The 16,066-nt window shown below is 49.1% G+C and overlaps 1 protein-coding gene across 1 annotated transcript in view; it reads left to right on the top strand.

Moving 5' to 3' along the window:
• Positions 1–16,066, top strand: part of MUC16 (mucin 16, cell surface associated) — a 71,849-nt gene that overhangs the window by 29,037 nt on the left and 26,746 nt on the right. Inside the window, exons 18-33 of the mRNA XM_047776965.1 lie at positions 7–128; positions 749–816; positions 3,465–3,637; positions 4,235–4,270; positions 6,463–6,587; positions 6,747–6,814; positions 7,660–7,832; positions 7,952–7,987; positions 8,468–8,592; positions 8,838–8,905; positions 9,514–9,686; positions 10,930–10,965; positions 13,175–13,299; positions 13,395–13,462; positions 14,691–14,863; positions 15,167–15,202. Coding sequence (XP_047632921.1) covers positions 7–128; positions 749–816; positions 3,465–3,637; positions 4,235–4,270; positions 6,463–6,587; positions 6,747–6,814; positions 7,660–7,832; positions 7,952–7,987; positions 8,468–8,592; positions 8,838–8,905; positions 9,514–9,686; positions 10,930–10,965; positions 13,175–13,299; positions 13,395–13,462; positions 14,691–14,863; positions 15,167–15,202 — 1,605 coding nt within the window. The remainder of the gene's footprint in view (positions 1–6; positions 129–748; positions 817–3,464; positions 3,638–4,234; positions 4,271–6,462; positions 6,588–6,746; positions 6,815–7,659; positions 7,833–7,951; positions 7,988–8,467; positions 8,593–8,837; positions 8,906–9,513; positions 9,687–10,929; positions 10,966–13,174; positions 13,300–13,394; positions 13,463–14,690; positions 14,864–15,166; positions 15,203–16,066) is intronic.

Below are 16,066 nucleotides of genomic sequence, written 5' to 3'. Positions count from 1 at the left end.
CTGCAGCTGCTGGCCCTGCCCTGGTGCCCTTCACTCTCAACTTCACCATCACCAACCTACCCTACATAAAGGACATGCAGCCAGGCTCTGCGAAGTTCAACTCCACCGAGTCAGTTCTGCAGCGTCTGGTGAGAGCTCCTTGCTACCACCCCCTCTTCTCCAACTTCCTCCCCACCCTCCCTGAGTCTCCTTGTTACCCTTTGGGAAGATAAGACGGGCTCAGGAGGAAGATAGTTTCAGGTTCAAAACTTGGAACTGCCACAGATAAGTGATGTGACGTTGGAGTAGTGATCTTGCCTTTGGGTACCATGGCCTCCTCTGAAAAACAAGATAATAAAAGCACTTATCCCCCAAAATTCCTTTTGAGAATTGAATGTGGTAGGAAATATGAGGAAGCTGTTGTTTTATTTTTAAACATTGTGTTTTATTTATTTACTTATTTTTGATTTTTAGGGCCGCACCTGCAGCATATGGAAGTTCCCAGGCTAGGAGTTTAATCAGAGCTGCCACTGCCAGCCTGTGCCACAGCCACAGCAATAAGAGATCCAAGCTGTGTCAGCAACCTACACCACAGCTCATGGCAATGCCAGATCCTTAATCCACTGTGCAAGGCCAAGGATCAAACCTGTATCTTCATGGATACTAGTCGAGTGTGTTACCACTGAGCTACAACGGGAACTCCCAACATTGTGTTTTAAATGATGATCAATTACATTTCTATTTCATTCACTCACTCCTTCCTCCTCAGCTCAAGCCCTTGTTCACCAACAGCAGCATCGGTTCACTCTACGCTGGCTGCAGACTAACCACACTAAGGTGAGACCCCACCTTAGCCTTGCCTTAGGAGGTTGTAGTAAGGTATGGACAGGTTGGGTTGTCCAAGGGCTAGGGTAAGGCAAGTGAGGTGGCTAGGGCCCAAAATTTCAGGAGACATTCACCTTTAGGGGCTGACCCTATGCCTATACAACCCTGAGAGTGAGCATGTCCTTAAATCTTGTACCTAGGCTCCTTGGTTGTCCCATGCTGTTCCCAGCCCTGGTGCTCGTCCTGTGCACTGCCCTCTCTAGGTTCTTCTAAATCCAATCAGACAGACTTGCATGACCTGAATAAGCCATATGTGACTTCAGTTTTACGTAGGATATGGAAAGGAAATGCAATCAGCAAGGCAGCTTGGGCCTTTCTTCTGTGCAGGAATCCTCTTGGGGAGTTCCGTTAGTGGCTCATAGGGTTAAGATCCCGACTAGTATCCATGAGGATGAGGCCTCGCTCAGTGGGTTAAGGATCTGGCGTTGCCTCAAGCTGTGACATAGGTCGCAGATGCAGCTTGGATCTGGCATTGCTGTGGTTATAGTGTAGGCCAGCAGCTGTAGCTCCGATTCAGCCCCTAGCCTGGAAACTTCCATATGCTGCAGGTGGGCTGTGGGAGGGAGGAAGGAAGGAAGGAAGGAAGAAGGAAAGGGAGGGGGAAGGGAAGGAAGAGAGAGAGATAAAGAATTCAATTAGTAATGATTAGTAAGCATCAAAGACTGTGGTGTATAGGAATAACAGGGTCCTGAAAATGAATTCTTTTAACCCAATGCACTGGGCTGGGGATGGAACCCTCACCTCCTCAGCAACCCAAGCCACTGCAGTCAGATTCTTAACCTATTGTGCCACAGCAGGAATGCCTAGTGCTATTCTTTTGTCCTCCCATGTGCAAGGAAGTATAACCTCAGTGGATAGACCCTGGCTTAGATGTCTTATGTCCCAAATTTAACCAATGTCCATTGTAACAGTCCTGCCCAGTTAACAGGGTCACCACACCCAAGTAAGCCCAAAGTTATAGCTTCCTGCCAGGTATGGATGTCCACTTATGGTCCCCCCAGAAAAGACGCAGGCCATCAACCAGGGGTCATTTTCAACATAAGCAACATTGCCAGGCAACACAACTGACATCACACCTTTCTCAAGTTTCTAGGAGACCAGAGCTAGAAGTAGCTTAGTTCAAAGTTACTTCCTTCCTGCTGACAGGCAAAGGACACTCCGTTTCTCCTGAAAATATTTTCTACCAATGCAACTGCTTTCCCCCCTTCTCCCAGGTTATCCCTTCAGGCTTAGTTTTTCCTGCTGCCCTAGATTGCTGCTAATGCAAGAGGCAGGTGGGCAGTGGGTGGAAGTCTCTGTTCTGCAATGTCTACTGCATACTCAGCTGCTCAGATCAAAAACTTGGATTGGATCAGCTTTCTGAAAGCTGATGTGTTCAGAGCTGGTGTTCAGTCTCACTAGGGGCTGTGGGTACTCTGTAAACATATGTTTAATTAAGAAATGAATTAGGGGAGTTCCGTGGCTCAGTGGTTAACGAATCTGACTAGGAACCATGAGGTTGCGGGTTTGATCCCTGCCCTTGCTCAGTGAGTTAAGGATCCGGCATTGCCAGGAGCTGTGGTGTGGGTTGCAGACACGGCTCAGATCCCAAGTTGCTGTGGCTCTGGCGAAGGCTGGTGGCTACATCTCCAATTGGACCCCTAGCCTGGGAACCTCCATATGCCGCAGGAGCGGCTCAAGAAAAAAAAGGCAAAAAGCCAAAAAAAAAAAAAAAGAATTAGGAGTTCCCACTGTGGTGCAACAGGATTGATAGCATCTTAGGAGCACCAGGACACAGGTTCCATCTCCAGCCCAGCACAGTGGGTGAAGGATTAGGCATTGCCACAGCTGTGGCTTAGGTCACAACTTCAGCTCAGAGCTGATCCCTGGCCTGGGAACTCCATATGCCACAGGATGGCCAAAAAAGAAAAAAATTAATGAGCACTTATAATGTACCAGACACTACAGCTAGGTATCTTTTTAATCAGTCATTTCTGAATCTCATCACATTCCAACAAAGTGATTACAGCATGATCTGAACTGCAAAGATGGGAGAACTTAAGTCAGAGAAAATTTGTGAATTATTTGACAAATAACAGAGGTTTGAATGGATGGTTGTCTGATTCTGAAACATCCACTCTGGTCTTTTTTGGCCCAGAGTTGCCTTATCTCTTGTGAGCAGCTCATGTCTGGACCAGGAGAGCAGATAAGCATGTGTCCACATACAAGAGAGCTGATAAAAAAAAAATCTGGGGATGGGGGTCCTTGTTGTGGCTCAGAGGTAATGAACCCGTCTAGGTCCTTGAGGGTGCGGGTTTAATCCCTGGCCTTGCTCAGTGGATTAAGGATCTGGTGTTGCCATGAGCTGTGGTGTAGGTCACAGATGCGGCTCGGATCCTATGTTGCTGTGGCTGTGGTGCAGGCAGCTGCAGCTCCGATTCAGCCCCTAGCCTGGGAACTTCCATATGCCACAGGTTTGGTCCTAAAAAGCAAAAAAAAAAAAAAATTAAAAAAAAAGAGAGAGATAAAAGAAAGAAAGAAAAAAAAAAGATACCGACCAGGTATCTTTGGGACAGGGGTACTCTCTATCCTGTCCCAATACCCATATCTTTCTCTTCTAGGCCTGAAAAGGGTGGAACAGCCACTGGAGTTGATGCCATCTGCACCCACCATCCTGACCCATCAGGTCTCAGCCTGGACAGGGAGCGGCTCTACTGGGAGCTGAGCCACCAGACCCATGGTGTCACCCGGCTTGGTTTCTACATCCTGGACAGGAATCATCTCTATGTCAATGGTGAGCAGTGGGTGGTGACAGGGGTCTTTTTCTGGCACCTGAGGAGGATACTTCAGTTGATCCTCTGAGCTCTGGCCAGAGGCTGCATCCATGTCTGTTTCTAGACTTTTCTCACTCCTCACTCTTCCTTTCCGTGTGAAGTCCCTCTTCCCACTCAGGGCTACATCACACACAGAGACAGGCAGACAGTCAGGGGGCACCACCCATTGTCTAGAAGGGACACAATCTCCTGATGGCATCTATGCTTCCCATGGTCCAGAACCTTCACCTCTTTCTTAACCCTTTTGAATATCCCACCTCACTTTTTTTTTTTTGTCTTTCTGCCTTTTCTAGGGCTGCTCCCACGGGATATGGAGGTTCCCAGGCTAGGGGTCTAATCAGAGCTGTAGCCACTGGCCTACCCCAGAGCCACAGCAACACAGGATCCAAGTCACATCTGCAACCTACACCACAGCTCATGGCAATGCTGGATCCTTAACCCACTGAGCAAGGCCAGGGATCGAACCTTTAGCTTCATGGTTCCTAGTCAGATTCGTTAACCACTGTGCCACGATGGGAACTCCTATCCCACCTCAATCTTATATCTGCTCTCTGCAGGTTACACCAGGCCAGTATTGACCTCCACTCCCAGTGGTAAGTATTCAAACCCTAGATGGCCCCATGTCCCTACAAAGCCTTCTGGAGGTAACTGGTTCCCTCCTCACTAAGACCAGTGCCTCATGGAGGAAGGAAGGGTTAGGGCCCTAGCTACCCACCTACCCCGAATTCTACCTTCTATGAGTCAAGTTGGGCATCGAGCCACCTGTCTCTGGCATCTCTAAGGCTGCAATTATATGCATTTTTGATGCTTCCTTCTCAGTTTCTGTGACTTCCACACCCTTCTTGGGTACCTCAGTGGCTCCAATCTCCTTCTCTAGCTCTATTGGTAAGAGCCTTCTGTTCATGCCTCCATGCTCCCCACTTTCATGCCTCTGTGGTTAGCAATGAGAAGGGCAAGTGAGAGAGTGTTTGCAGGCAAGTCAATGCAAGGGTCAGGGGAGGGTGAATCTTTGGGGCCACAGCTCCATCTCTGGGTTTGGAAGCTCTGTGGCTCTAGGTTTTCAGTCCCAGGCTAAAGTAGAGACTCCTTTGAATCCATTCTCTGCTTTCTGTTAAGATTTTGTATCAGTTAGCTTTTACTGCATAACAAACATCCCCCAAATGTATTGGGTTAGAACAATCATTTACTGCTGCACATTAGTAGATAGATCAGTTCCTCTTAGTCGGGAAGTTCCTCTGGTCTGAACCAGACTTCCAAATGTGTCTGCAGTCACTTGCAGGTTAGCTTGGTGACTATGCTTCTGGAGGATGCCCAACTGACCCTGAAGGTGCCTCAGTTCTCCTTCATGGGGCCTCATCATCCATCACACTAGCTCTGGCTTGTTCGTATAGTGGTTATAGAGTTTCTAGCAGCCAGAGAGAGCCAGCCTCAGGCACAAGGTCTTTTCAAGCCTCTGCTTGAATCACTTTTCTCTTGTTTCTTTGGCTAAAGCAAGTCATGGCCAAGCCAAAGTCAAGAAGTGAAGAAACAGATGCCCATCTCCTGGTTGAAGGAGCTTCAACACCATGTTGCAAGGATGTAGATGCAGGTTATTTTTTGTTTTGGCCACACCCACAGCATTGTGGAAATTCCCAGGCAAGGGACAGAACCCATGCCATAGCAGTGACCTGAGCCGCTGCAGTGACAACACCGAATCTTTAACTTACCACACCACAAAGGAACTCCTGCTGGCCATTTTTATACTCTATCCCAAGTGACCTGACAGGGATTAATTTATGATCGTGTTGGCCTTAGAGGACCCAGAGGGTCAGTTAGTGAGACCAGATCTGGTGTTACATTCCGGAATAATTCCCAAAGTTTCACCTTCTGCTAGAATGGAATGGGAATCATAGTCAAGGGCAAATTTAGGACTAAACCCAAAAGGCAGAGATTAGAGGGGTCAGCAGAGAAAGCAAACATAAATAATAATAACACGGGAGTTCCCACTGTGGCACTGTGGGTTAGTGATCCAGCTTGTCTCTGTGGCGTTACCAGTTGGATCCTCAACCCAGTGCAGTGGGTTAAGGTTCCAACATTGCTGCAACTATGGCACAGGTTGCAGATGCCCCTCCGATTCAGTCCCTGGCCCAGGAACTTCCATGTGCCACAGGTGTGGCCAAAAATGAAAAACAAACAATGACAACAATGCTGGCTTCATTCACTGGTTTTTTGGTCTCCTCTGCTTTACATGTATGATCCTTAAACCCAGAAGGTAGGCATTGCTACTTTTCCAATTTAAGAAAGGTGTAAACTGGTTCTAAGAGAGCTTAGTGTTTTTCTGAGGTCAAACAGCTAGCAGATGAGCAGGACTCAACCCTAAGTCATTCAAACTCTAGTGCCTATGCTTCTGCCCTTAAATAGCTCTGTGGCCTTGGGGAAGTGACTTAACCTCTCTGAAACTTATTTTTATCCTCTTTCAATTGGGGGTAAGTACCAGACTCATCTCTAGGGTTTGTTTGAGGACTACGCAAGATACTGGTGGAAAGCTTTTAGCACAAAGTGTAGCATAGAATAAGCCCTTATCTAATACCAGCTGTTATAATTGCTGCTAATAATTTGTTATTATTATTACTATGAATAGTGTTTTTCAAAGTAGAGTTTCCCATTCTGGGAGGAAACATTCTGAGTTCTTGCATCAATTGTGAATACAATGGGCAGTGGGAATCCAGACTCTCCCCCACGACTCCTAAACTAGTTTAAGCAGTGACCACAGAGCATAACATCCTCTCTCTCAATCTCATGGAAGTTTCTAGCCCTGCACTGGTTCTGTTCACCCTTAACTTCACCATCAACAACTTGCGCTACATGGAAGACATGCAGCTTCCCAGCTCTGCCAAGTTCAGCAAAATAGAGAAGATCCTGCAGGACCTGGTGAGAGCCCCACCCACCTCATGCCCACACTGCCCACTGATGTCAACCCCGCCCACCACTCCCAGGACCCACCCACCTCACCCTACCTCTTAATTGATGCCAGCACCCTCCCCCTGCCCCATCAGTCCTACTATTCACTTCCGTCTCTTTCTTCAACAGCTCAGACCCTTATTCAGGAACACCAGTGTAGGCCCCCTCTACTCCAGTTGCAGATTGACTTCACTCAGGTGAGACCTCCAGAGAAGATGGCCCCACAAGGTGTAATGGAGATTCTTACCCACAGTCCTCCAGGGCTGGGTCCTCCCTTTGGCCTCAGCCCTTTCCATCTCCCCACTTGGGACAGTCACTGTCCCTCAACTCCTGGCCCCCCGGCCCTGCTCCAAACCTTCCCATCCTCCTCAACTTTCCCATGCAATATTTACTCCAAACAAAATGACATAATGTATCCACTCAAAAGCATTCAGGAGTTTCCCGGTGATTCAGCAGGTTGAGGATCCAACATTGTCACTGCTGTGGCTCGGGTCACTGCTGTAGCGCAGGTTCAATCCCTGGCCCAAGAACTTCTGTGTGCCATAGGCACAGCCCTGCCCCGCCCCCAAAAAAAGGATGCAGAAAATTCCTCCATAAAGAATGCACCCTTGAGCCTTCACAAATGATACACCCATAGCCTACCATGCTTCCAACCTAACTAGGGTTAGGGTTAGGGTTAGGGTTAGGATTTCTGAAAGTAGGCGCTTATTATGTGTCAGACATTGGGGTTCTTGACATGTGGTCTCTATTGACTTTCTGAGCTGGACAAATTTTGTTGTGGCTCTCCTTTGCACTGTAGGATATTTATCAGCATCTTGGCCTCTACCCACTAGATGCCTGTAGCACCCCACCCACCAAAGCTGTGACAACCAAAAGTGACTACAGACATTGCCAAATTCTCTCAGCAGTGGGTGACACAGCATCATGGGGCTCGTTGACAAGAGCCCCTCCACTTTCTAATTTTCCCTGCAGTGCCCCCATAATGTTCTCAGTGACCCTCTATAGATGGATCCTCATCTCTACTCCATCGCTCTCTGTACAGGCCTGAGAAAGATGGAGCAGCCACCAGTGTGGATGCCATCTGCACCCACCTCCCTGACCCCGCAGGCCTGGGGCTGCACAGAGAGCGGCTATACTGGGAGCTGAGCCAGCTGACCCAAGGCATCACCCAGTTGGGTCCCTACATCCTGGACCAGAACAGTCTCTATGTCAGTGGTGAGCAGTGTCCACTTTTGCTTTGCTATATTGTCAAATCTGCATGATCCCTTGCATGCTTCCTTTATTCCTTCTCCACCTCCATCACTTCCACTCTCTTTCCCCCTCTCTCACTGCAGGTTACACCTACCAGACATCAGAAACCACCCCCAGCGGTGAGTACTCAGTGGTCTTCAGAAGCTTCCTCCCACCAGGGAAGGAAGCAACAGCCCCTGCCCACATCTCCAGCTTTTGGGGAGGGAAGGGGTCAGGAACATGGGCTGTACTGAGTCTCAGCTGTCAGTCACTCTTTGTTGTTGACTGGGCACAGAAATGGCCACCAAATATCAGTTGGGAGAATGGATGGAGAAAAGTCATGAACGATGGAAGTGAAAAAATAAGAATGTTGGGTAGTCAACTGTTTCTACCAGAGCTTGTTAACTTGCAAATAATTCTCACCTTTACCTGCAGCATGTGATAGTGTAATGTTGTCCACACTGGTGATTCTGGCATTAGGCCCCAGGGACCTTTGGTCATCACTATAGTCTCCAGTGAGATGGCTTCTGGTCTCAGGGCTAGGACCCCAAGCCTTGCCCCTTACATCCATCTGAGGCCTGACTCAGTGTGGCCTCTCCTCCCCTCTCCCCCTGGTGCAGCCACTGGACCACCTCTGGTGCCTTTCACTCTCAACTTCACCATCACCAACCTGCCCTACATGGAAGACATGTGGCCTCTAGGGTCCTTGAAATTCAGCACCATGGAGAAGTCCCTGCAGCACCTGGTGAGAGCCCCGCCCACCTCACACTGCCCTCCCATTAGTGCCAGACCTGCCCATTGTGCCTGACTCACCCACCTTACTGGCTTACCTCAGCTACTGATGCCAGTCCCACCTGCCTAACTTCCCTCCTGCCTACTGATAGCCCCACCTACTAATGACCACCATCCCCACTCCTGCCCTGTCTTCTGGTGCTAATCCTGCCCCTGTCTCCTAGCCCATCTTTTTACTTTTCTTGCTCTCACCCACAGCTTGGACCCTTGTTCAAGAACACCAGTGTGGGCCCCTTGTATTCAGGTTGCAGACTGACCTTGCTCAGGTGAGACCTCGGAATAGCCCATAAGGGTTGCCTTAAGTGATCTCAGACCTGAGAAGTTTGTTTCATTCTTTTCTGCCATGCCTGTCCATGAGCTCAGCAGAGGTGGATTTCAGGAGGTGCAGATCCAGGATAAAGGCCTCTTCTTATTATAATTACCACTTCCAACTGTTCCCAGATTCTGCAGAGCCCATGAGCTTCATCATCTTTCTGAATTCCTTCTCATTTCCCTCCTATCTTTGGCCAAATAGCATGTTTCCTTCTGTCTGTCCCTGAATTTCTCTCAAGATGAGTATGCCTTTTCTGGTTTCTTTAAACCAAAATCCCAGCTCTTCACCCATCTCAAGTATGAGCTCTCCTGTTCCTATGCCAGGAGGAAACAGGTTTTCAATTCAATAAAAACTCCTCCTCATACTCATCCACTCTGCTCACAGTCTCAGGTTGGCTGGAAATCTGTACACCTGGTAGATCTAAGTCTGGCTTCTTGCCTCTCTACCAGCCTTCAAATATCCTCTGGCCCCTTTCTGTCCTGCCACCAAAAATCTTAGGACACCCTCCTACCCCCGGAGACTCCATGTACTGTCATCCCCTTCACCTGCTACTCTTCCCAGGCCTGTGAAGAATGGAGCGGCCATCGGCGTGGATGCCATCTGCACCCACCACCCTGACCCCATGGGCTTTGGGCTGGATAGGGAGCGACTGTACTGGGAGCTGAGCCAGCTGACACTTGGTGTTACCCAGCTGGGCTCCTATACCTTGGACAAGGACAGTCTCTACATCAATGGTAAGGGCCCTGTTTTTTTATTTTTATATTTTTAGGGCTGCACCTGTAGCATATGGAAGTTCCCAGGCTAAGGGTTGAATTAGAGCTGCAGCTGCTGGCCTACGCCACAGCCACAGCAACATGGGATCTGAGTTGCATCTGCGACCCACACCACAGCTCATAGCAACACCAGATCCTTATCGCACTGAGCCAGGCCAGGGATCAAACCTGCATCCCCATGGATACTATTCAGGTTCTTAACCCACTAAGGCACAACAGGAACTCCCAGGGCCATGTTTTTTTTTAATGTTTGCATTTCAGCAGTCCCCACATTCTCTCCATCCTTCTTCCCCTCTGGCTCATCCTGCCCTCTCCTCCCTTTTTCTCCCTCCAACTGTGGGTAGGCTCCACCCACCAAACTCAGGCCACCATCCCCAGCAGTGAGTATTAAGAGGCCTCAGAAGTCTCTGTCATGGAGTTCCCGTCGTGGCGCAGTGGCTAACGAATCCGACTAGGAACCATGAGGTGGCAGGTTCGATCCCTGGCTTTGCTCAGTGGGTTAAGGATCCAGCGTTGCCATGAGCTGTGGTGTAGGTCACAGACACGGCTCAGATCCCACGTTGCTGTGGCTCTGGTGTAGGCTGGGAGCAACAGCTCCAATTAGACCCCTAGCCTGAGAACCTCCATATGCCACAGGAGTGGCCCTAGAAAAGGCAAAAAAAAAAAAGTCTCTGTCAGCCTCTGTCTGAGTCCCAGCCCTCGGCAATGGAAGAGGCCAGAAGCCTCCTTTCTTCCCTCCCCACCCCCACCTCACCTCCAGCCTTGGGAAAACAGGGACCGAGACCCATGAAAGCCCCAGGTATAGGGGCTTCCTTCCTGGATTCTCCATGATGATGAGGTCCCCAACCTGAGCACTTTGGATGTTTTCTCCAAGCTTCTATGATGACAGCACCTTCCTCACTGGTGACTGTATTGGGGGTGGGTCTCCTCATCCTTATTGGGTGAGCTCGACTGTGGAAGGGTTCTGCACCAAGTTCAGGCTTCCACTGGGGACGCATACTTTAGGGTGCTTAGGGCAAGGCCTTTGTCCCTCTGAAGCTGAGGGTAGGAGTAGGCTTTGATCCCCTCCAGGTGAGCTCTCAGTCTTCTTTTTAATGACTCACCACCATGATGGGCCAGCCACCATCTCTCCAATGGCCAAGCCATCTCTTCATTGAAGATCTCTCCCCCTCCCCTTCCTTACCATCTCATCTCCTCTTTACAGGTTACACCCATCAGACCTCAGCCATCACTCCCAGTGGTGAGTATCTTCAGGCTTCTGTGCACCTGCAACTACCTCCCTCCTGAAAAATGGGAGCTACTCAACCAGCCAACCCTTCCCTCCTGTTATAACCCCTCTGGATGGGAGGGGTCCAGAGGGCATGCATAAATATATGGACTGAATTGGGGGTAACAGGAGTCACCTCTCCTCCCCACCCCCATATACACAGCTAAGGATGATGCTCTGACTCCAGGTTAAATGGGGCAGAGAGGGAGGCACATTTTGTTGGGTTTTGTTTGTCTGTTTTAAATTTTGTAATGATTTCCATTATAGCTGATTTATAGGGTTCTGTCAATTTTCTGCTGTATAGCAGGGTGACCCAGTTACACATACATGTATACATTTTTTTTCTCACATTATCATGCTCCATCATAAGTGACTAGTATAGTTCCCAGTGCTACACAGCAGGGTCTCACTGCTTATCCATTCCAAAGGCAAGAATGGATATGCATCTATTAACCTCAAATTCCCAGTCCCTCTCACTCCCTCCCCATCCCCCTTGGCAACCACAAGTCTATTCTCCATGTCCATGATTTTCTTTTCTGTGGAAAGTTTCATTTGTGGAAGGCATGTTTTTATATCTAGAGCCACCACCATGCTACCATTTCCTTACAGGCGTATCACTCCAAATTTCATTTCTGGTTGTTGTTTTTCTTTCTCCCTCAGCTGCTGTGACCTCCACATCCTTCCTGATGTCCTCTCTGGCTCCATCCCCCAAGCCCACGGATAGGAAGGCTCTTACTGGTACCTATATCATGTCTACAAGATCATTTATACAAGATGACTTCTTCCCACATTGCTTACTCACCTTCCCTGAGTGAACTCTCATCCATTTCCATGGTTTGGAGACCATCCAGCTGTTCAGGGTCCAGCTGCTCAGCATCTAAATCCTGAGTCCAGCCCACACCACACAACAGCTTCTGGTCAATCCTTTGGTCCACCCATCTTCCAAACCTCATGAAACCCCTTGGTTTCTGTCTCTGAAGTCATCATCTCCCAAATTTGTTCCTTCTCCTTATCACCCAAGACAAGGACATGGGTGCCAACTTTGACCCTCCCTCTCAGTCACCACCCACATCCATCCATCACCAAGTCATCTTTTCTTTCAGAATGTCTTGAGAGTGCCTCCTTTATCTACATCTGCATCAGGCCATCAGCATTTTTTGCTAGGACTTCTGCGGTAGTATCCACACGGGCTTCCCACAGGTCCTCCTCACAGCAGCTGCAGTGTCCTGACCTATGTGCCTCTATCCATATAATTCCTCTCTTGTTGATAATCTCTGGATGATTCTATCTGGTCTACAAATCAAGTCCAATCCCCTGTCCTGCATAGTCACTGCCTCAGTTTTCTGAGTTCAGAGGATCCCTCTAGTCTCATCTCTCTGCTCCCCCAGGGTCAACTTCATTCTGAGTGCAATTGTTCTGTCTTCCTGCCATGACTTTAGCCAGGCTGTTCCCTCTGCTTCACACTTGCTCAGTTCCTATTCATCTAAGCTCTTACTCGTGCTTTTGGTCACACTTAAAATGAAGCTTCCTCCAGGAAGTTTTCCTCGGTCACCCGTCCTGGAATTGCAACTGCTCCATGGCCCCACCCCATCCCAGCCCAGCTTCCCTTGCAACGTAATGGTCTGATTGCCCCACTGGCCACATTGAGAGACTATGCCCTATTCATTTTTTCTTTTTTTTTTTTGGCTTTTGTCTTTTTTTTTTTTTTTAGGGATGCACACACAGCATATGGAAGTTCCCAGGCTAGGGGTCTAATCAGAGCTGTTGCTGCTGGCCTATGCCAAAGCCACAGCAACACCAGATCCAAGCCACATCTGTGACCTACACCACAGCTTTCAGCAGATGCTGGATCCTTAACCCACTGAGCGAGGCCAGGGATCAAACCTGCAACCTCGTGGTTCCTACTCAGATTCGTTTCTGTTGTGCCACAACAGGAATTCCTCCTATTCATCTTTGGACTCACAGAGCCTAGTACAGAACCTCACATGTATCAGTCACTGAATAAACACTCACAAGATGAATGAGCAACTGTTCCCAGTGTCTCAGGGATTCCACAATGTTCTCTCCTTCAGCTCATGGCTATACTTAATCCACTGCAGGGGCTCTGTGGTTAGAGCCCCAGGAGACCTTGGCCATTACTATGGCCCCAACTGAACATCTTTCTCTTCCTCCCCCACTGCAGCCACCAATCTTCACCTGGTGTCCTTCACCCTGAACTTCACCATCACCAACATGCACTACACTGAGGACATGGGGCGCCCAGCTTCTTTGAAGTTCAACTCCACCAAGAGGATATTACAGCACCAAGTGAGAGCTCTTTGATGGCCTCCACCAAGTTCACCTCTCACCTACCTGCCTATCCCCTCAGCCCTTCTGCTCACCTCCCTCTCTTTCCCTACCAGCTCAAGGCCTTGCTCAATAAGACTAGTGTCGGCCCCCTCTACACTGGCTGCAGGCTGGAGTCACTCAGGTGAGAACCCCAGATGGAATGATTCACCTGGTCAGGTGAACCCTCATGCACCGGCCAGCAGGCTCAGTTGCTAGGCATTCCCCTGGCAATACTGAATTCTAGTGCCCACCATGACCCCTTCGTGCCTTCTTCATGCCCAGCTGGTGACAGTGCTCTAGATTTACAAATAGGCATTGTGTTTTTATTTATGAAGTCCGTATGACCTTTTGCTTTATTTGTGTGTGTGTGTGTGTCTTTTTAGGGCCACACCCACAACATATGGAAGTTCCCAGGCTGGGGGTCGAATCGGAGCTGTAGCCGCTGGCCTATGCCACAGCCACAGTAATGCCAGATCCAAGCTGTGTCCCAAACCTACACCACAGCTCATGGCAATGCCAGATCCTTAACCCACTGAGTGAGGCCAGGGATCAGACTTGCGTCTTCATGGTTACTAGTCAGATTTGTTTCCACTCAGCCATGATGGGAACTCCTGACTTTTTGCTTTAAATGAAAGCCCTCCTCTTAAGAATTGGGATTGGAGTTCCCTTGTGGCTCAGCAGATGAAGGATCTGGCATTGTCACTGCTGTGGCTTAGATCTCAGCTGTGGCTTGGGTTTGATCCCTGGCCTCAGAACTTCTGCATGCTGTGGGCATGGCCAAAAAAGAAAAAAGAAAAGAGGCAGTGGGATAACTACTGCAAATCCCTGTCTTCAAGTGCCAATTAAAATGTTTTCTGGGAGTTCCCTGGTGGCTCAGCAGGTTAAGGATCTAACATTGTCACTGTTGTGGCTCTGATTCCTGATACAGTGTAGGTTCGATCCTCAACCCCGGCAACTTCTGCATGCCGCGGGCTCAGCCAAAAGAAAAATGTTTTCTGTTCTGAACGGTGAGGACTTGTCTCAGATGAAAGACACTTAGGAGACCCCCTGGGGGCTTCAGAGCTAAACTCTTCCACATCTCCTTTAGCCTCCTCTCTTTCACACCCATAAGGACACTCCTAGTACTCCACTTCCTACATCCTTTTTCTTTTATCTTTTTTTTTTTTTGGTCTTTTTAGGGCCACACCCGTGGCATACACAGCACCATCAGATCTGAGCCGCATGTGTAACCTACACCACAGCTCATGGCAACACCAGATTGTTAACCCACTGAGTGAGACTAGGGATCGAACTCGCATACTCATGGATACTAGTCCAGTTCATTACTGCTGAGCCACACCAGAACTCCCCCTATATCCTTTCTTCTCCAGGCGTGAAAAGAGTGGAGCAGCCACTGGAGTAGACATTGTCTGCACCCTCCACTATGACCCTGCAAGACCTGAGCTGGACAGAGAACAGCTGTACTGGGAGCTGAGCCATGAGACCCATGGCATCACCCGGCTGGGCTCCTTCACCCTTGACCGGGACAGCCTCTATGTCAATGGTGAGTGGTTATGGTACAACCATTGTCCCCTCCCATCAGATCCTTGTGTTGCCAGTGCTTTCATTTCCAAGGTGAGCTTTGATCCATTTTTTCTCCTTCTGATCTGGGTTGTCTCCATTATAATGAAGTAACAAATGGATCCAGCCACATTCAAGTCTGTTGCTTGGTTGCTTCTTCCCCCAACATCCCTCCACTGCCTCCTCCTCTCTGCTTTCCTCTCAAGGGCCCCTAAGTACCCCCTCTCCCTTAACCCTTTATGTTCACCCCAAGTCTCTTTCAGCTTCTCTCACCCTCTCTCTGCAGGTTACACCTATGGAGCTGTGGCCCCCACTACCACCAGTGAGTATGCCTATGCCTGACCTTGATTTCCTGGACCCCACTTCCACCACTTTAGGGTGAGGGAAGCATCTGGAAGGTCCCTGACTCATCCCTTCTCTTGCTCCTGGATCCTGGTGGAAAGTTTCAGCCTAGAGTGCGGAAGCTTTAGACCTAGTATGGAAGGACATATGGAGTTCCCAGGCCAGGGACCAGATCTGAGCTGCAGTTGCAGGCTACGCTGCAGTTGCAGCAATGCCAGATCCTTTAACCCACTGTGAAGGGCCAAGGATGAACCTGCATCCTGGCCCTGCAGAGATGCCACCAATCCCATTGTGCCACAGTGGGAACTCCTTCCACCACATTCTGACCCATGGTGGTCATTTTTTCCCCCCTTTTCACAGCTGCAGTGCAGCACATGGAAATTCCCAGGCTAGGGGTTGAATCGGAGCTGCAGCTGCCGGCCTACACCACAGCCACAGCAACACCAGATCCAAGCTGCATCTGCAACCTCTGCCACAGCTTTCGGCAGATGCGGGATCCTTAACCCACTGAGCGAGGCCCGGGATCAAACCCGCATCTTAATGGATACTATGTCAGGTTCTTAACCCGCTGAACCACAACGGGATCTCTGAATCGTGGTCATTGTAATTCTCCTAAAGCCTTACCCTTGGTCCTCTTTCCTTATTCTTCTATTCATATCTCTGTTTATTGTTCCAGGGGCTTCTCAGCATTGGTGTTCCACCTGTTGTTAGATTTTCAGTGAACATGCATTGAAATTGACTGCTTTCCAGATGCTGTGCTAAGTTGCATGCTGTATTGGGCACAAAATACCAAAGACTGCGCGACTCAAATAACAAAAATCTACTTTCTCCCAGTTCTAAAGGC

This window comes from Phacochoerus africanus, chromosome 4 (genome assembly GCF_016906955.1).
Source record: "Phacochoerus africanus isolate WHEZ1 chromosome 4, ROS_Pafr_v1, whole genome shotgun sequence".
Lineage (NCBI taxonomy): Eukaryota > Metazoa > Chordata > Mammalia > Artiodactyla > Suidae > Phacochoerus > Phacochoerus africanus.
The sequence above is the reverse complement of the archived record's forward strand: the minus strand, read 5'-3'. Positions and strand labels throughout refer to the sequence as shown.